Raw genomic sequence first — 19,952 nt, 5'->3', positions numbered from 1 at the left:
CGTCCCTTTTGTCTCAGTGCAGTACTTACCACAGGCCACATTCCACCACCATCCTTAGGGAAGTAAGAAATGACCAGAATAGGGACCATATGTGAGTAAGGTATTTCTCCACAAGTATGAGGATGTAGGTTTTCAGCCCACATCTTTAATTATTTCAATGCATCTTTAATCAAAATGCATAGCTACAGTGCCTTTCTCTTTGCTGATAGCTGCTCTCTTAGATACACAGAAAAGCAATTAATTAGTGCAAATTTTAGAACAGAAATAGTTACGCAGATATCTGAGAAGATGCTAAAAACGTCAGGAGAAAAGTAAGATAAATGTCAATGCTATTAAAAACAAATGTCTACTTAACGCAACATTTACCTAAATGCTGGCTGGGAAAACATTAAATGCAGAATGGTAAGCCCTGCTGTAGCACAATTACAGGCTCAAAGGGCCAACTCCACCCCTGCACTGAGAGGCAGCCCAAGATGAAAATCTCACTCAAAACCTAGATGTTATCTGTGTTAGTCTGCTTCACAAAGATGGATCTTATCCAACAAACCACGGTTCTGCAAACAACCCACTTCCCTTCACCAGGGCTGAATTTAACTTTCTGATGGTTCTCTCCATAGCTACAGCCATGCTTCACCAAATCTTATGTGTTGGTGAAGTGTTGGATTTGTACTCCCTTCTCCGTCTGCCAGATCTCCCATTCGCTCCTCCATGAGAACCAGCCCCCACAGACCTGCTGCCTTGATCTCTGAATATGAACCCGATGCTGGGCAGCAATAAACGAGCATTTCCCACATTCTCACAGTTTATCAGATAATCCAGATGGCTCCTCTGGTGAGCTGACTTACTCATCACCTCGGCAGTCTCCAGTCTGCATGCACACCTGCAAGCATTATCAGTAATGATTTTATCTTTTCTAGCAAGCTATTGGTGCAAGCGTTAAACAGCAGAAAGGCTGCAAACGATCCCCAAGGAGTCCTGCTAAGCACTATACCTCAAATACAATTCCCTCCATCCATCTCCACGTGGAGATCCATCAGCGTCAAAACCACTTTCTGTTGGATATTGCTCATTTCATCTCTTGATCAGGACATGAAGGAACTGCACTCAAATGACTACTGCATCTTTTATCAGTCAGGCTCATAATCTCAGTAAAGCACGTCAAGCCGTTTTGACAAGATCTATTTTCCTTAAGCTCAGGTAGATGGACCTGAGTCCATCTCAGGTTAACAAAGTGGCAGTCCTTTAATTCTTTATTAAAGAGTCTTATTTAAGTCATTCCATTATTTAACTTTGGATCAATGTCAAGGCTTGTGTCTACCACCATCACTCCATCTTCACAACATGTTAACAACAAGATTTCTTCCACTCACTAGCTAAAACACAAGACATAGGGGTCCAAAGAGCTTGCCCCTCCGGCTCTTTCATACACATTTATTGGATTTGATTCTAAAATGTCACTCTGCAGCTGTCATGCAACTTTTAGTTGCTCTGTCAAAGGAAAATACCTCACTTTCTTCTTCTGTGATATATCTCCCATTTTCTAAAATATCACAGAATCATAGAACAGCCTGGGTTGAAAAGGACCACCAATGTTCATCTAGTTTCAACCCCCCTCCCGCTATGTGCAGAATCACCAGCCACCAGACCAGGCTGCCCAGAGCCACATCCAGCCTGGCCTTGAATGCCTCCAGGCATGGGGCATCCACAGCCTGCTTGGGCAACCTGTTCCAGTGCGTCACCGCCCTTTGTGTGGAAAACTTCCTCCTAATATCTAACCTAAACCTCTCGTCTTAGTTTAAAACCATTATGCAATACACAAAACCATTATCTAGTGTGCAAAATTCTGTATTTTAGTGTGGGCTTGAATGCCAACCTCAAGGGAATCCATCATGAGTGAGTCAGCTGACAGACTCAACACTCAGCATTTCCACCTGAGAAGTTGCTGGGAGGTGGTACCAGCACTGCCCAACCTCAGGAATAATGTCTGCTTTAGAACATCTGAAAGCATGAGAGCTTTTTTGACATTTGCATGATGGAGTAAAAAGGAGTCTGAAGGGCTTCATGCCTCTTTTCAATTACAATAATAGTTTTTAAAAAAAGCTTTTTTTTTCTCAGTTTGGGTTACAAGCAAGACCTTAGATACTGATCACTTCCTGATTTGAGCTGGCTGATTTACTCAGCCAAAAAGCTGTGCTGGAAGGGATCAGTGTGACACCAGATCATGCACATGACACCTGCTTCACACACATGGTGAGGAATCTGGCAGAAAGCGACGAATGTCCCCACATACACCAGCAGCTCTCCTAAGATCACAGTGGTTCTATAGCCTGGCAGGACCCCGGCCCTGCTCACACTAATGAACACATGCATGACTGATGTGAAGAATAATTGCCATTTACATTACTCACCTCTGCCATGTGAAAACAGTGGCAGGCCAATGATTCTGGAATAACAATAGAGGAAATTCGAGATGCTGATAAGTGCTGACCCCCGGGGGGTCAGGGTGCACAGCTCATTCTGGTTTTTCAACCCGACCCTTCTGTTGAACCCAACCCAACTTCTGTCAAGGTAACTCAGCAACCTGATTTTCTGTGAAGCAAGAAGTAAAACCTCACGTTCCTTATGGAGAGCAGGAGGAAATATTCACGCACTGTAGAGGCTGCATTTACGTAGCCAAGATATGATCACATAATACCAAAACAGAATGCCTTCCCTTGGTATCCCAGCACCATCTAACCCGCCCTGATTTCCTGTTGTTCCTTGCAGCAGGCTGCAGCCAGCACCAAGCACACCCTTCAGCGCCTGGGAGAACTCCTGCCCTTCTCATTGAGCCTGATACATGAACATAAAAATGTCCAGAAAGAGCTGAGGAAAAAGCGTGGTTCTGCTGAAGTTTGTGTGCGGAAGATACAGCTGGCAAGGCACCCTCCTTCCCCCCCAGCATTTAGAACCCAGCGCAGGCTTTACTGGAACCACTCTCACTGTGACGGAAATCATGCTGCCAGTATAAAAGATGAAACTGCAGTTTCACAACAAATGAATGCCTGCTTCTGTGCAAAAACACAATCCTAGAAAGCTGCAAAAACACACTCTGAAACAAGAGCCCTTTCATTTGGCTGTGCAGTGGCCTGCTGCTCTGTCCTGCTAACAGCCCTGTGCCAGCAGAGAAGGGCCAAGGGAGGCTGCTCCCAGGAAGGCTTCTAGAAGGCTGATGCTGAGGTGTTTGCTCAGCACATTCCCGTGGCTCTGGGACGTGGCCAGCAGCCCCGAGCCTCCTGAGAGCCCAGCAGATGAAGTCATGCTGGCCGGATGCTCCAGCAGGAAAATGGATGGCGTGCATGGGGGGTGGGGAGGTTGGACACGTTCAGCATTACTGCATGGAAAAGGAGGGGAAAGATACTCAATTTTCAGCAATTCTGCACACGAACACCACAGCTGCTGTTGCCCATGATAGCATTTGAAGGGCCGAGCCATATCACATGAGGAGAATGTGGGCTCTCAGATCAGTGCAGCAGAGTCTCAGCAGCAAGACTTCAAAAGGCCGGGGTGAGCTATCGATAACCACACAGCAATCATGAAAGAGGCCAAGATTTTAAGACTCTTGGGTTCGGGAGCTCAGCTACTTACAGGAAATAGATTTGCAGCCCTTTCTAGAAAAACCTGCACCAGTCGTCTGGTAACTGCAATCTTTGCACTGACCTGCCCCTGACCTCCTGCGCCATCCTTCTGCATTCGTCTCTGCTCTCCAGGGAGGGATCTGGGCATGGCGGTGTCTCACCGTTCTGAGGCTCACATCACAATTAGTGCAATGTACGGCTTTCTTCTCAGGCTGTGGGTGAAATCCCTTTCCATTCACATGTGTTTTTAATCACTGTTTCTTTACACACACGTCCTTCTCAAAAATACATCATTCCCCTGCCGACAGCACAGCAGATAGCACAGCTGGCTGGGTACAGCTCATTTCTTTCTTCGAAGTTTCTTTTCCTCCAAATTTCTTATTTTTATCTCTTGCTTTGTTCTTTCCTCTGCGTATGGAATGAAAGTTGAATAACACTGCATGCCAGTTATCTGCCGTGTCTTACATACAGCCACTTCTGGATGAAGGGGAAAACTGCAGAGGGAGCATTTTTGGATGCTAAGCCCCTATGAGGTAGCACTCCGGAGTTTCTCTCTGCGCAAAATAAGCAGCTGTAGCAGTGAATAATTCACTCATACTTCCACTGTCCCCATGCATCAGAGGACGTGGCAGGATGAAACTTCATCAGCAAAAATAGCCGAGGCTCAGGCACTCCAGCTGCAGATAAGACAACCAAGCATCTCTGTTGTTAAACATCCTGCTGCCTCACACCGCATTGATTTCACTTCATGCTGAGTGTAGCGGCAAAACTCCTGCTCTAATGAAGTTAATGGGAGTCTCACAATTGGATGCGATGGGCTGGGATTTCACTCAGGCTCTTCAGTTGTAAAATCATTTCTGTTCACCTCTGAGCTCAAGGACTGTGCCCGCTACGCCCAGCACGGAGGACCTGGGGCTGAGCCAATATCCTTTCCCGTTAATGGAAAGCTCCCACTAACTTTAATGAGGATGGAGATGGATGGTTAGTGGATGAGGACGTTTTATTTGATAAAAGACAACAAAAGACAACACAGTTCCTCAGCCTTTTTAACCCCTCATTCACTTTTTTCTCATCTTCCACGTTGATCTCACTTGTTGCCTACCAGGATTTTACATGACTGGGGGAAAAACAGCCTCCCAGCACCATTCCAGTCTTCACACTTTACTCCTTCCTCTAATAATTTGCATTTAGTGTGATTAAAAACTGTTGAGGAAATCAGAATAGCAACACAAGTATCCAGCAGAGAAAAATTAAAATATGCAAAAATAGACTAGAAGAAGCTCTACCATACTACAGTTGAGAATATGGCACAGCCTCAGTAATGAATGCTGCTTTGAGCAATCTCTCAGCTTTAAAGTAATGTCTTTATCAGAAGGAGACATTAATAACAACAGCTGTCACTGCAGAGTTGTGTTTAAGGTAAAAGGATTACTTTTGTACCAGCACTAATCAATAGATCTGATCTCTCCTTTCTGTGCAAGTATCACTGCATATTCACTCTTCCTCCTGATCTTTCCAATCACATCCCTGTCCTCCTCACTGCATCAAAAACCTCACCTTTTCCTTATTCTATTTACCTTATGCTCTGTTTTTCTTCTCCAGCTTTCCTGCCTCCAAGCCCTGACATCTCCATTATTTTAACTTCTTTATTTTTTGGAGATTCCAAGTGTGGTCTTGGAGCAACGTATTCAAAAGGAAATGAATAATCACTAGCTTAACAGAAGTCATTAATCCCCTGCACATACACTCCCACATGAAGCTATTAATTCTCATTTCCAACTTTTCAGAGTTAAAGCATTTGATATAGTACACACTACCTATTCTTTTTAATTAAAAATGCTCCCACTGTTGAAGGGGGTGAAATATTTCATCAGCCAGCATCACTCACAGTTGTCATGGAGGAAATTTCTGGGTTTGTTTGACACACACTAAAACAATGAACATCAGCTGAAGTTTCTCAGTTCATACTAAATGCCATTTGCGCCAGAAGCAGAATTCATTCCCTTGCATCTTCACAATATAATACCTACAGAGAGAACTGCGCAGTTCAGATTTATATCGAACATCCTCTGCATCCTTCTTCAGCATCTGAAGTGAGACTGTAGTCAACAGTGAAAATAAATGATTAACAACAATGCTAATTATCTGCATGATAGCAAACCAGCAACCTAGAGGAAACAATTTTCCAACAAGTGCAACTTCAAGCAAACAGATGCACATTCACTATTGCAACTCATCACCTGGAAGGCAAGTCTTACAAAGAACTCATGTGGCTGAGGGACACACCTCTAAGCAGTGCTGAAAAAGAAACAGACCTGCTACGGGATGTAGCAGCCTCACATAGTAAGCACATGGGTACGAGAGAAGGCCATGCTAGTGAAAGCATCAAGGATAGAGCACAGACACTTGAGGTCATCGGAAATAGGTGCCTATTTCACACAGATGAGGCAACCTGTCCAGAAGAGCTCGGTCACGGAGCAGCAGTGCTACAGCAACTCACATTTTGCAGCCCAGAACTGAAAGCTGATGATTGCTTTGAGACTTCTAAGCTTTTAGGTCACTTTGAACAAGCTTCTTTTCTGTGTGTGCAACTCAAGCCATTCCCCAGAGGCCTGATACCATCGCCTTGCTGGAATCAGACTGCAAGGGAAACTTGGGTCATCAAGGAACAACATCTAATAACAAAGTCATCTCCAACAGTCCCAGGGGACCTCAGTGTAGGAGGCTGTGAATCACTGAAGACGTGGGAAAATGGTAGCAAAAGGAAGGAAAAAAGACCAGTTTGCAAGAGAAAAAACAGGTAAAAATGAGCTGATCCCTGCATGAAAATTCATTTCTTTTAAGTAGCCACGCTCTGATACCACTTGTGATAGCAAAATTCCTATAATGAATTCTGAAGCAAGTAGTACAATATTAAGGTGTGAATCGAGGCAGCTCCAACCAGCAGAGAAGAAAGGAGCACCACTAAGCAGCAAAACTGAGAAGGTGAAACAAATATTCCAGGAGGAAACGCCCTGAAGCTGCAAACTTTGGCTAGGATCAAAACAAAGATAAAATCATAACCCAGGAGATAAATCAAATAAAAAACATCATTCATAATACATATTTCTAGTTTCTTTTCACATCAGTAACATTTTCACTATTCTAATGCAACTAGTGACTACTCTGAAGAAAAAAACAGAAAAAGAACACCGAGAAAATAAGAGTATTCTTTTCTTCTCCAATCTGAGGTCTGTATGTTCAGAATAAGTCTGATCATCTTTAAATTCTTGATAGCAAGATGTTTTTGTCTAATAATAACATCTATCTATCATTTAGAACACTCTCCTCTAGAGGACAAAATAGCATTAGGAAAGGGAACGCTGGAGTTGGAGGGCTGAATTTTAATACCTAGAAAACCTGGAAAAACCATAGCAGTTCTATAGCGTAAAGCCTAGCAAGTCAGATTCAGTTAAAGAATGCTGCAACAGTTCATGGCAAAGTAAGCACAAAATCCTCTTTTATGTGATATTTTCTTTGCAGGTTTGGCACCATCTCCACTTTTTATCCTTTCTGCCCAATTGGTGAACACACTTCACGTATGATTGTTTAGAAAACATAAGCATGCGGCTCTGGGAGCTTCTCTGGCGCAGATGCTTGTATTCCTGATCCCCTCTATCATCAGAAGTTAAGCCTCTTAAAAATCATAAAGGTAAGTGCCCTATTACTTTTTTGATATCAAACAGAAGTCAGTAATAAATTAATTGTATTGGAGTTAGATCCCAAGCCAACTACTTTGATGTTTCCGTTCAATTTCAACCCATCTTGATGTAAACCTTAAAAAACCTGCAAATAAATGCTGATGCTTTCTTGCAGTTACTGCATAAATGTTGTGAGGTTCTTTGCAAGTTTTCTTTTACATTATAGTTCGCATCCACTGCCCATTAAAAAACCGAAACATTACCCAACAAAATTGAAGCATTACCAATCAGACAAAGGATGTCAATCTGGATGAAGCATTTTACAGAGAAGAGCCACACTCAGGGTGGCTCAGCTAGAAGTCTACACAAACATGTCAAGAAAAGAAAATTGTACTCAATCATGAGAAGAAAAAAAAAAATCCAACCTACAAGGAGAAAATTCCTAACAATTACATTCTCCTGCTTTTATAAATCCACCATGATGGATTTCAGTGCTTGTCAGGCCTCGTATTTCCCTAGCAATAGCTATACTGGTAGGCACGCTCTTACAAAGGGGGTGGTAACAGGAGGGCGAGCACAGCCATTAAAACCTCTGCACTGAGGAGAGCCAATTCAGAAATGGTGTACACTGTGTTTTACTTCTCCTCACCAACTTCTACACATCATCTGCTTCCAATCCAACTCATATCCATGTGGGTCACAATTCTGCTCTCACACTGCCAGTAATCCTTCGTCTTCTGGATGCTTACGGCAGGCAACATATCCATCCGGTTATGGCAGTGGAAAATCAGGTTCCCTGGCTGGGTATGATCACAGGTAGTTTTCCATGCCTAGTGTGAAAGGCTGGTGCAAGGAGAAGCAGGATCAAAGTCTTTCTCTGTGTACCAGCTGTAGAACTTGGAATAAACCTGTACAAGCATCAGGGCTGTCATAGGGATCAGAGAAACTGAAGGGCTGCGCCTCCCCAAGCAGCAAAACGTGTGAAGGTGGAAGAACAGAGGACTTTTAATATAATTACAGGCACAACTGCAACTGTTCCAGTGCTGTCTCTCTGCAGAAAGCACTGAGCTCGTTCAGGATTAGTCATTGGTGTGCAGTCTAGGGCAAGTCTGAACACAGGTTCAAACGTAATCAAACCTTTCCCCAGTGACCACAATGCTGCAGAAAGGTGTGTGTGGATTTCGTTCAAATTTGAAGAAATTTTCTAAATGGAGGAAAGCATGTGTGTGTACACATCTGGCACAAGGGGGATTTCTTAGATGTCTTCATTTCCTTCTGCAGGAGCAGAAACTGATTGAATATTCAAGCCTACTGCTGTTTATATCCAATCTGCATCTCAAGAGAAAAAGCACAGACTGCCTCCCAGTGAAGCAGCCGTTCTTTCCTCCCGCATGAGCCCGCGTCGCCTGTGCTCTTAGCAAATGCCTGGTGCAACCACACTTGAGCATTCCCCCTGCATGCTGATGCCAACACACAGATCACTGCGTCCACGTGGGCTGGCATGCTTCTAACAGCTTCATCTGTCACCAATCCTTTCACCATACTTCATTTCCGTGGCTCCTTGGTGTATGCTCTGTCTGCTCTCCATCATTATTGCACAGAACACTGCAATTATTTGGGCTGCTCTCTTCAGTTTGAGCTGTTTCTTCCTTTTGTATGTGGGCTGAGGGCATTTTTTTTTTTTCATCTTAATTAAAGGTTTTTGTTTACAGTATCAGTTTCCTGAATGAAGATTTATGGCAGACCCCATAATTATAATAGTCTCAACAAACTGCACAAACTGTCATTTACAGTTACAACACAGCGTTAAAAATTATTTATGCATCAGCATAGCATCTCTGCTATGTCAAACTACGCATCAGAGTACTTGGGGAATATCAGATCTCACAAAAAGAGCTAATGCTGAACTGCAGCTCTCCTGGAGGACTCCCTCCCATTTCCTCTCTTCAGGACTAGCAAATAACCAGTAGGTTAAGGAGAAGAAACTCATACAAGCAGAAAGAAAGGAGTGAGCTCTGAACTCTGAATATCTTTCTCCCTGAAAATACAAACAACTTTAGGAATTTAACAGCTCCTATTTTGGCAAGCATGCTGAGAGACAATTGAGACAAACATGCAGAAATACTGACCATGTCCTACTCCCCCTCCCCCTGTATCAGAGCTGCAGCTTCTTCACCTGTTTGGGCACCAATAAGCGTGCAACAGTGCCAACATATGCACTGAAACCTTCAAGTCAGGTTGAGGATTTGGGCTGGAATTCTATCATTCAGTGAACTACCTCTGTGAGTAATGAGAATCACTGCTCTAGCAATTCAGCCTTGCTGTGCCCACAACACAAGCACAAGTCAGGGAAGTGGGCCTACTTCCTAGCAGGGACAAGTGAGGACTAGAGCAATCTTTTGCTGTCCATTATGTAAGCTCTAAATATTAATGATGAAAAAGGAGGGATTGTCCAGACTGTCAACAAAAGGAAGAAGGAGCTGAAGAACTTGGCAAACTTCAGGGTAAAGGAGACAAAATAGAGGAAAGGAGAAAAGGTGGACTGGGAGAGAAATGGGGCAGGAATCTGGAACAGAAGAACAAGAGAAGCAGGATTACTGGAAGCTCAAACCACCTCCAATGGAAGCAATGCCAGACTAACCACACAAACTACATTAGAAAACACAGAAAAAGTTATTCCTTTAACTCATCATAAAAAGAAAATCATTGCAGAAACAGAAAAATAAGAAAAAAAATTAAGCTAGATGACTGCATGATGCCCTATCCTCAAAGGTTCAGAACTGCATTTATTAAGCAAAGCTTGGTTTTGGGTATGTTTCTGAAGGTGGTCAGTTGTATTTTTCAAAAGTTCTACTGCCAGTGAAGAATTAGCATTCTGTTAATGCTGAAGAAAGCAGTCTTCCCCTTTCACTGGTAATTAGAGCAGTTCCTGCCATGGCAGCATGTAACAAGCATCGCCATTCTTACAGTTTTAAAATGATTCACAAGCGTTTAAAAAGTGTTTTGATTTAAACCAGAAGTGAACTTGTTCCCTTTTTTGTTTCCTTTCTGAAGAATGGCCAGAGTTCATTCCATTAGCATGAAGTGCTTCAAAGAACCAGCATTAAGAAAGCACCGTCAGTTCTTATTTACCTCCCCACAGGATCGCACCATTCATCATGAATGGCACTATTTCTCATTAAGCCAACATTCAATGAAAACTCCATCGTTCCAGGCAGTTCACAATGTTTCAGAGCAGCCAAGGAGACTTTCCAGGAAACACCAGGAACGTGAAAGACAGATGCATGCGTACACTCAAAGAAAAAGGGGGAATAAGAAAACAAAACAAACCTAAATCCAATGTTAATTTAGGGATTCGAGAGTATCAAAGATGACAGTTTAAAACATTTCACCACCAAGACAGGCACTCTGATAAACATTCATCACGTAGCAAAGGACTGAGGTTGGTAACTTTTGAAATGTGCTCAAACTTCTCCCTTTTGCACAAGAGTCTGCACCAAAGAGCACCCACAGGCTGGCAACACGGGTGCACAATATACTCATCAGAAATAACAGTTTAGAGGCATGATCATTTTTTGAAAACCGTCTTGAACTTTACAGCACTAAGATTCCCCAGAGAGAAGCCAGAGTACCGGCACAAGTGATCAAAGCTGCCTATTAGCATAAGAAACAACTCCCTGCCTCGTTAACACAGTGCAGCCAAACACCGACAGTGTTGGCAGCCACTGCTGAGTTAGCCAGGGCAAAGAACTGCAAAGCAACCGGGTTAGAAGACTCCTCCATGGTACCCACCTCATACTAGTAAGCGCTGGTTGCATTATGGCCATCTGTTCTAACATAACCACAGTTAATTCTGCAGCAGAGACTGGTTATGCCAGCAGGATCAGGCTGATGCTGGTGCTAAGGCAGGTAAACACTAAGTATCACACTTTTCACTGGGATGCAAACATAAAGAGATCTGCAGTAGGAAGACAGCCACAAATACCAGCATTCTTTGCTTTAATTAGGACCTTAGCATTGCAGGAGACAAGGTGGATGTTCATTTCTAATTCCTGGAATACTTCTGAATAGATCATACATTAAAAAAAAAAAGAAAAAAAGAAAAAAAAGGATTATGTTCACTTTCACAAATCAGCTGCCAGCATTCAAATTGGAAAGAAACATTCTCGAGAAACATTCAGATCCTTGCCTTGTGATCCCAGGAGCCTGCTCACACCAGCTCTCTGCTGCTGCCCTTACCCCTGACTCTTTCTTTGCTATGTTATCATCTATAGACTTAGTATTCCAAACATACCAGTCGCCCACAACTGAAGAGCTTCTTTGCCTTAGAAATTATAATTGCACTGAATGCACTACTGGTTCTGCGACATAAGAAAGAGGAAAAAATAAATAAATAAATAAAAATCATCAAGATTATTTTAACTTTACAGAGTGGAACTCAGGTGAAAAGCTAAGTCAGTAACCCAGGGTACCCACTAATTAATTACCATATAGATGAAGGCATCCTATCTGATGGAAATCAAAATTAAATAATAGTAATAACATAGCCCATTATTCACCACTGCAGTTTCAATTACAGTTGGGAGACTAATTTCAGTTAAGGCACTGTGTGGACTGGCTCACAACCAAAGAGATGCTTCTAAGTAAAAAGCTCAGAAGCAAATCCTGGCTTGAAAACTGAAGCAAAACATCTCTTTATAAGTATTCCTGGTAAAAATAAAACACCTGCTCACCTTGCCCCCTAGTCAAAAAAATCCCCAAACCACAGTTGTCCGCCTTGAAGATCACCACTGTTGTAGAGACTACAACACCGAGAATAACAATTTTATCCTCATGTACATGGTGTTTTCTCAGTAGAATACTGATATTTTTTGCCTTGATAGTGACCAATACCTTCACGATGTTCAAGAACCACGCCATGTTCTGCTTCACCAATAACAGATGTTTGAGCAGTAACAACAGCTTTAACTTGTGACACATTATGTTAATATGTTAACCTTTCTAATACTTCATGCACAAGTGCCATCTGATGTCAAGCCAAATTCATTTCAGGAAAGAGAAGAAAACACTTCTTACCTCTAACTTTCCCCTCATAACTGTGGACTCCCACTACTGAAGATAATCTGTCAATTTAAAGATTCTTTTTTTTTCTTTTATCTCTTTAACCTCCCACTCCTAAACCATTTAAATATTACCACATATGAAAGAAAAAGCAAGGAAAAACTTGTCTAATATGAGAAGGGTTACATACCACTTCTTTTAGTCAGCTGCTTATGAGATTGGGTAGATACCTCAAATAACAACAGAGGAGACAAAAAGCTATTTTATAACAGGAAAAGAAACATTAAGTAAACATGCAAGAAAAACTTGCATTTCAAAATATAAAAGTAGCATAGGGTTCCAGAACAAAGGAAAGGACCAGAAAACATTTTGGCTTAAAGCATGTCATCTAGATGTCGTATTTCACATTAAGTCATTTCAGGCCCATAAATGTTCTCTGTATGTATGTTATGTCCAATAGCCATAGATATGAATATACAACTGAACAGACAACCTACTGCTTTTGCAAGACAATAGCACAAGAACATATAAAAACGTAAGGTGCTTCTACTACATACCAAATCTGGAGCACATTTGGGTTTAAACCGCAGTATGAAAGGTGCTTACAGCGAGAGCAGGGCTGGTCTCTTCTCACTGGTGACAGGACGAGGGGAAATGGCCACCCAAGTTCCACCAGGGTAAGCTTAGATTGGATAACAGGAAAGGGCTGTTAAGAACTGGAATAGGATCCCCAGGGAGGTGGTTGAGTCACCATCCCTACATGTGTTTAAAAACCGTTTGGATGTGGTGTTCAGGGACATGATTTAGTGGAGGGTTGTTAGAGTTAGGTGGTTAGGTTGTGCTTGGACTCCATGATCTTTAAGGTTGCTTCCAACTTGAGCAATTCTATGGTTTTATGTTCTATAGTTTTTACAACATTACTGCACAACTGATTTACTTGTTACTGAAAAGCTTCATCTACCTATGGGGAAACTAGTGAAAGGAACGGTAGAGTTTACCTGTGTCCTTTTACCATGAGACCTTTTATTCACACAGTCCAGGTCCAGGTGGTCTGCAGTACCATTAAGGATTGGGCACTCTGTACTCTTGCTGCTTTATGCTTTTCCACTTCTTAAAAAAAGAAAAGGAAAGCACCTCATTTTGTTAGGACTGGAAAGACTCACAGTTCCTACTGTAATTCTAAGGAGCTGAAAGTTACTTCTTCAATGCACCTTTCACAGATTATTGGTATAAATACGTTAACAAGTTTCCATTTAAAAATGAGTCATCCTATGCTACTGGAGGAGGAACGCAGGCTCATCAGATTCTGGGGAGATTGCACATGTTTCCTTACTTCCAAACTACAGAGTAGATCTGCTTAAGACCAAGAAGGAACAAATGCCATTCCAGTTATGTGGTAGCTTTTGCCAAAAAAAATGCCATACTGAATCCAAAAGAAGCATGGTCCCTTTTCTTGATTTTTTTTTTATGTTTTTGTTTGTAGTTAAGGCAAGGTTTGGTTCTTATAGGTAAAATTGTAAAATGGTTTAAAACATTTCACCTTTGTCGTAACAAAACTCATCACTATAAGCATAAATCTCTTATTTGCTCTTAGTGAAACCATTACATGAGGACATTAGTTTTACACTACAGGAAAGCTACAGTAAAGGCCTGAAAGCTTAACTGTCAACTTGAAGACTGTTACCTTAATTTCTGAGACAAAAAAAAAGTTGATTAAAGAATACTAAATAGAATTATTCAAGACCATGACTTTTAGTCCATTCATACAGCCCACATTACCCAACCTCCTTTTCTCTCCTCTTCTCAAAATCAAAGGCAAAGCAAAGCCTTTGGTCCTACAGCAGGACCACACGAGTTTACCCAACATGCTCTCTGTTTACTCGTAGCTTAATCCTTCAGTAATCTGCCTGCAACTGGTGTGACTACTTTCAAAACTAAATCAGTCGGTTGTGGCTATCTGGAACCAAACTGTGTCATATTTTGCAGACAGGCTCCTTAAATCAGCTGAAAGCTGCACTGCTTTATTTACAGTTTCTGTTGGAGTTCTCTGCAAGCCTTCCAGCTTAAGACTCAGCATCGTGCTACAAGTTTACACTTTTTCCAATTTGGAGCTGGCAAGTAACTGTCTGGCTTGGGACCTAAGAAAAAGCTTGTGTGCATTCATCTGCAAAAGAGAGTAAATCCTAAAGCTCTCTGATTTTTATTTTTTTTGCCAAATATCAGCATGGGTAACAGCAGCATGGCAGTAGAAGCACTGACAAACAGCACCAGCTCCCAGCTATATACAGTTGTGAAGCAGCTAAATAAGAGCGGCAAAATGCCCCTCTAAATCCTCTCTCAAAAAATAAAATACTAGTGATAGCCAGGATCTCCTCCCTGCCTCTCTGGAAACTTTTCAGTCTGCAAGACTGAATAGCAAAAAAGCAAGGACCAAGAAGGACAGCAACCACAGCAGCCTAAGTAAAACAGCCTTTGGAAAGGTACACAGCCTAGAAGGATGTGCAAGTTCAGAAGTGACAGGATTTGACAATCTTTTTGTACTGCGTGCTTGGTGATATCACAGTGTTCAGGATAATCTGAAGAGGGAGCTCACTGACGAAAACCTGGAGCTAAAAGTAAAAGCCTGGATCTCAAATTCCTGCTGCTACAAAGGAAGTACAGTAACTACTACAGATTCAGAAAACTCATTCACTGTCCTACATAAAGAGTATAAAGGCAAGAAAACATTCAACAACTATACAAATGTAATACTTCAAAACAAAACAGATGCATCTGTATGAAACAGATGAATGACAGGAAAAGCCAGGCTAAATATCATTAAGAAAAATCACCATCTCATCAGATATTATTTGAGCTTTTAATGAAAACTGCAGGAGAAGAAACTCAGGTAACCCCAATTCCTACAATCTCACAAGAAAACACCCCCACCCCCAATCCCATATTTTGACAAGAGGCATTCAGTAGTCAAAAAATAAAGATTTCAGTTTTGTCAAAAGATAGGAAGCATAGGCATAAAATGAAAAAACAAAAATCCATGTAATACTGTCCTTTATTAAACTGTTATCACTGAAGACTTTTAATGCTTAAGGCCCAGTCCAGAAAATGAGGTCAAAAAGGCAGTAAAACTCGCAGAAACCTATCTTAATTAGTAAGTCTGGGAACAACTGAAGATCTATTAATGAGCCTGCTGAATAGACTGCATGTTGATTAAATACACAGTGAGCAAAAACAAGATGAAGCTTGTTTAAAAAAAGGAAAAAAATTCAAGCTAGTTGTTCATACTGCTGGGTCATAAATTAACAAACTGCTTCCAAACAAAATACTTCAATGGTTGGCACCTCAATATTAAGAAGCTGCTCACAAGGCAAGAAGTGGAAGAAAAAAAAAAACAATAGGATTGTAAACCCCTTAAAATATCAAGCATATGGTAAAAAATTTCACTTGGAAGTATATTTGATTTAGTTCTAATCTATCAAGACTAGAAAAGGAGTTAGAAACTTTTAGTGGGAAAAAAAAAAGCAAAATAGGAAACACACAAGAGGCAAAGGAAGACTCATGGAACAAGAAAAACAGTGAATGTGTCAGAAAACTGAACATGGAGCATGAAAGGGTGGTTGTTAGTTTACTGAAGTTCTTAACATCTTTGCCATACTCAAGGTACATGCTTACATTTAGCTAAATAAAGAATTAGATATTAGACAGCAAAAGACCTATGGTCTCTGCAGAACTCACTTCAAAGGTTAAGAAGAAACCAACTGTGATGTCCTGGCAAGAAGACTGTAAACAAGGGGCACTTGTCAGCAACTCTGTAATGAAAACTTTCCTGCTTCCAGAACCTAGCCATGGGTATGTTCTTGCCAGGATGCAGAGTGATTGTTCTGGTCTGCCCTAAATCACTACTTTCGTTCATGAGGACGGACCATGCAGAATTTTCAGTGCCCAATTTTTGTTTACCCACATACAGAAAAAAACAGCTGTTAATTCATACACAGTTCTAATCCAGATAACCTCACAGAAATAGGAAGAGCGGTGGGTGAATAACGCGTGTATAACTCATGAAGCTGCATGTTAGTTGCTCTGAAAGTAATGCCTCGATTTACTTCCATGGAAACTACAACAGATACAAAGAGCACAATAACACTATTTGACAGAACAAATTCTCAGCTACAAAACACTTCTTCAACAGAGTCATCACCACCAGCTAAACATTTTTGCCAATGATGAACAAGCGCCTGCATGCCACAGTCACAAAAATCTGCATGGCCATCCAGAACATGGCTTGTCTTTGATGCCGTCGTCACCACTGCTGAAACGCACCATCCACCGCCTCACTGTGCTCACATCCACTGTCTGGTCTCCATAGAGTTCCAGCAAAAGCTGATAAATGTCAATGGATGCCATTTTTTTCTGTAAGGAAGAATTCAATGAGACACCTTTGTTTCAGACATACTTTCATGTCAGACACCATTGTGTCGGAGTGCTCCTTTGCTGCCACCTGTCACACAGCAACAAAATGTTACAGGATACTGGTGGGAAGGTTCAGCCTCTCCTGCCATCCCACCAACATTCACCTCTGACATCATAATAATAAATAGGAGGCATTACTTTCAGAGCAGCCCTCAGCTGCTGCCTGCTCTGCCTACTCTGAAATACAAAATCTGTAAGGAAGACTTAATAGCAAAAAGATACCATAAGAGAGCTCCATCTTGCAGTTTTCATTAAAGCTATAAACAAATCACAGAGAGAACCAACGTGGAGCTCATTACACAGTGCCTCATATCAAACTGAACTCTGCAGTTGCAAATGTTTTCTTTGTAGGCCACACACATTCAAAGTCAGACAAATTCAGAATTTACTCTATTTGACCTTTCTAAAGCCACACCAGGACTACCACCCAAGGATAAACCCAGTACTCCATCATGACATAATACCTTTTTTATTACAATATCCAAAAAACTGAGTATGCAAGATTTTGAGATCTCAAGATCCCTTCTTCAATCTCAGGAGTGTGCCATCTAAAGTCTGTATATTTAAACCATAAAGGAGTTTAAATGTAAAGAAAAGAGGAAAAAAAAGCATTTTCTTCATAAACATTCTGTGTGTCTCTTCCTACCAATCACACCATCCTCTGTAAAACCTGAAGATTCCTTTCTGTAAAGCAAATATATATATAGTGTTGGTAGCCCACCCCACCCTGTCCCCTGATCAGTTTTTATTAACCTTCTGTATTAGTGTCAACAATCAGCTACAGATACATATTACTTTGAGAATTAAATACATAATTGTTTAATTCAAACAAGCAGAAGGGCAAGAGGAAAAAAGCATTATGTGGATGGCACATTTGGTTGTAGATTACCAGAACATTCAGTCTTTACAATTCAATGATTCTCTCTTTAGTAATCAACTTTCAAATAAAATTTCTCTTTGTTGCAATTACAGACCAAAATACACTAGATAGTTTTCTTTTACTACAATCTTACCATAGTAGTTTAAGAAGTACTATTACAAAACGCTTTAATTAGTGTACTCTTTGCAAAGAGTCAGAGAGGCAATGTAATAGCAGAGTACAGTGTAAAGAGTGCTTCTAGGAACTAGGAGTTTTTGTAATATACTACCTGGTAAGCAATATAGCTACAGAACTCACAGCCACAACTGTTATGTCTACTATATCTCACTTACTTAGCTGCAGCCTCAGTGCATTCAAACTGTGCCCGATGTCTCTTAATGAAGAGTTCTGTCTGTCTGCGTGAGCAATTTGAACAGGTTAACACTGGGTTGAATTGCAAACCCCCCTCCTTTATCCGAGCTGAGTATGTAAACGTACACAGAAGAGGGGAGTTTAGAACTCGGACATGGAAGTGAGCGCTTACAATGGCCACAAAGGTGAACTTCTCAACCTGAAGGGAGGTGATCTGAGATTAAAAGAACTGAAACACAAAAGTAGGCAAACGAAAAAGGACAAATAACAACCAACAGAGCAAACACGTTAGAAAGAGCCTACTCTTTAAGCCTGTTTCGGATATTGCTCTGCTCTATAAAAGTGATTTTGGGACCTAAGGCTTGGAAGTTAGAAGAGGCCTGGGTGGCCAAGTCCATCTTCATCGTCACTGAAGTGCTTTCACAAGATATAGCTTTTCCCCGTGTTCACTGGTGAAGATGGGAGCCTTTTTGTAGTGTTCCACCAACTCATCCATAGTATTAAAGCGACGCTGCCCAATACAATAGACATTGTCCACGAGCTGCACCTTGAAATGTTTGTTCTTCCCCGATGCCTTTAGAGATACCGAGAAGTCACTGGGCTGTTGAGAAGAATTCAAAGAGAAAAAAAAGAGTTACATAAAAGAGAACAAAAAGAAGGCACAGTATGGTGGTTTCAGGAACAAACTGAAATATAGTTGACAACGTAATTTGTGCTAGTCTTTGTTCCACAGCTCAGTGCCTTAGCTACTTAAGAAACCCAACAGTCTATTATTCAATAAATAATTGCCGTCGTTATTAACGTGCACAGTTAAGTCATTTAAGTGAAGCTCCCCAGATGCATAGTCTGAAGCTGCCAATTACATGACTAAATTGCAAATATTATCTTAGCTCCTCCATGCAGAAGCACGAGAATGTCAAGGAGAAGAGAAAAACTTTCATCATTTTGGTTTCTTTGCTTGAGAGCCCTGGAGAAAGCTATTATTGTCGTACTGCTTGGGTGAGATGAAGCAAACTCCCTGTATAATTTCTTTAATTATTTTTTTATTATTATTATTTTTTGTGCTGTGACCACTAGAGGGCCATTTTTACATTGTATTGAAAAAGAAAAAAAAAAAAAAAAAAATCAAAAAAGATGTCTTTTTATCTTCATCCCCACATGTATGGGAAATGATGTCTTCTACCACACACACCTTTTTCTCAATAAGATAAAGCTACAGAACAAAAAATACAGTACAAACCACACCATCAAACACCAGTCACGAAAGAGAAATTGAAACACAAATTATCCAGAATAGAGCAATTTTGCATGACAAATCTTGATAAATCTTTTAGTCTTTGTGAGTGGCTGCTTTGAAAAGGCTGCAATCGGAACAGGCAGGACATGAGCCCACCACTCATCCCTACACCAAACACAGCTGGCAGCATTGAGAACCAGATCACTGCTTTCACTCATAAAAGCAAAACCCATGAGGGAACACTCGGTTCACAGTATCATGCACAAACTCTGCCCCAGCACAGCTGCAGCACAGCGGGGGAGTGGGAACCTCCCAGTGTCAACACCAGCTCTGCTTTGGGAAGATGTGCTGGGTGTCTTGTATACACAAGTATCTATCTAAAGCTTTCTTTTCCTGGAGCAATGTGGGTCTCTGCCACACATATCCTCCACATCCTGTGCTGTCCCAAATCCTGTACCCTGAATCTCACCTGTTTTAGTATTGATACCTTCTCTTCCTTCTCCACCCTATTTCATTCAAGCTGCTAAAAAACAATTAGAAACCTGGCAGCATCTAGCTGAACCTCCTGGATCTGCATAACCTTGACATACAGGGCTGTGCCAGTCAGCCCTGGCACAGAGCCTGTGCTTCTGCAGACATCTTCCTAGTCCTTAATGAAG

The 19,952-nt window shown here is 41.4% G+C and overlaps 1 protein-coding gene across 2 annotated transcripts in view; it reads right to left on the bottom strand.

Moving 5' to 3' along the window:
* Positions 1 to 11,132: 11,132 nt before the first annotated feature.
* Positions 11,133 to 19,952, bottom strand: part of NCK2 (NCK adaptor protein 2) — an 89,382-nt gene continuing 80,562 nt past the window's right edge. The window contains exon 5 of one of the 2 annotated variants that reach the window (XM_048932479.1): positions 11,133 to 18,657. In XM_048932479.1, coding sequence (XP_048788436.1) covers positions 18,463 to 18,657 — 195 coding nt within the window. In that variant the 3' untranslated portion in view covers positions 11,133 to 18,462. The remainder of the gene's footprint in view (positions 18,658 to 19,952) is intronic. The other variant, XM_048932471.1, reaches the window with a different exon arrangement.

This window comes from Lagopus muta, chromosome 1 (genome assembly GCF_023343835.1).
Source record: "Lagopus muta isolate bLagMut1 chromosome 1, bLagMut1 primary, whole genome shotgun sequence".
Classification (NCBI taxonomy): Eukaryota; Metazoa; Chordata; class Aves; order Galliformes; family Phasianidae; genus Lagopus; species Lagopus muta.
The sequence above is the reverse complement of the archived record's forward strand: the minus strand, read 5'-3'. Positions and strand labels throughout refer to the sequence as shown.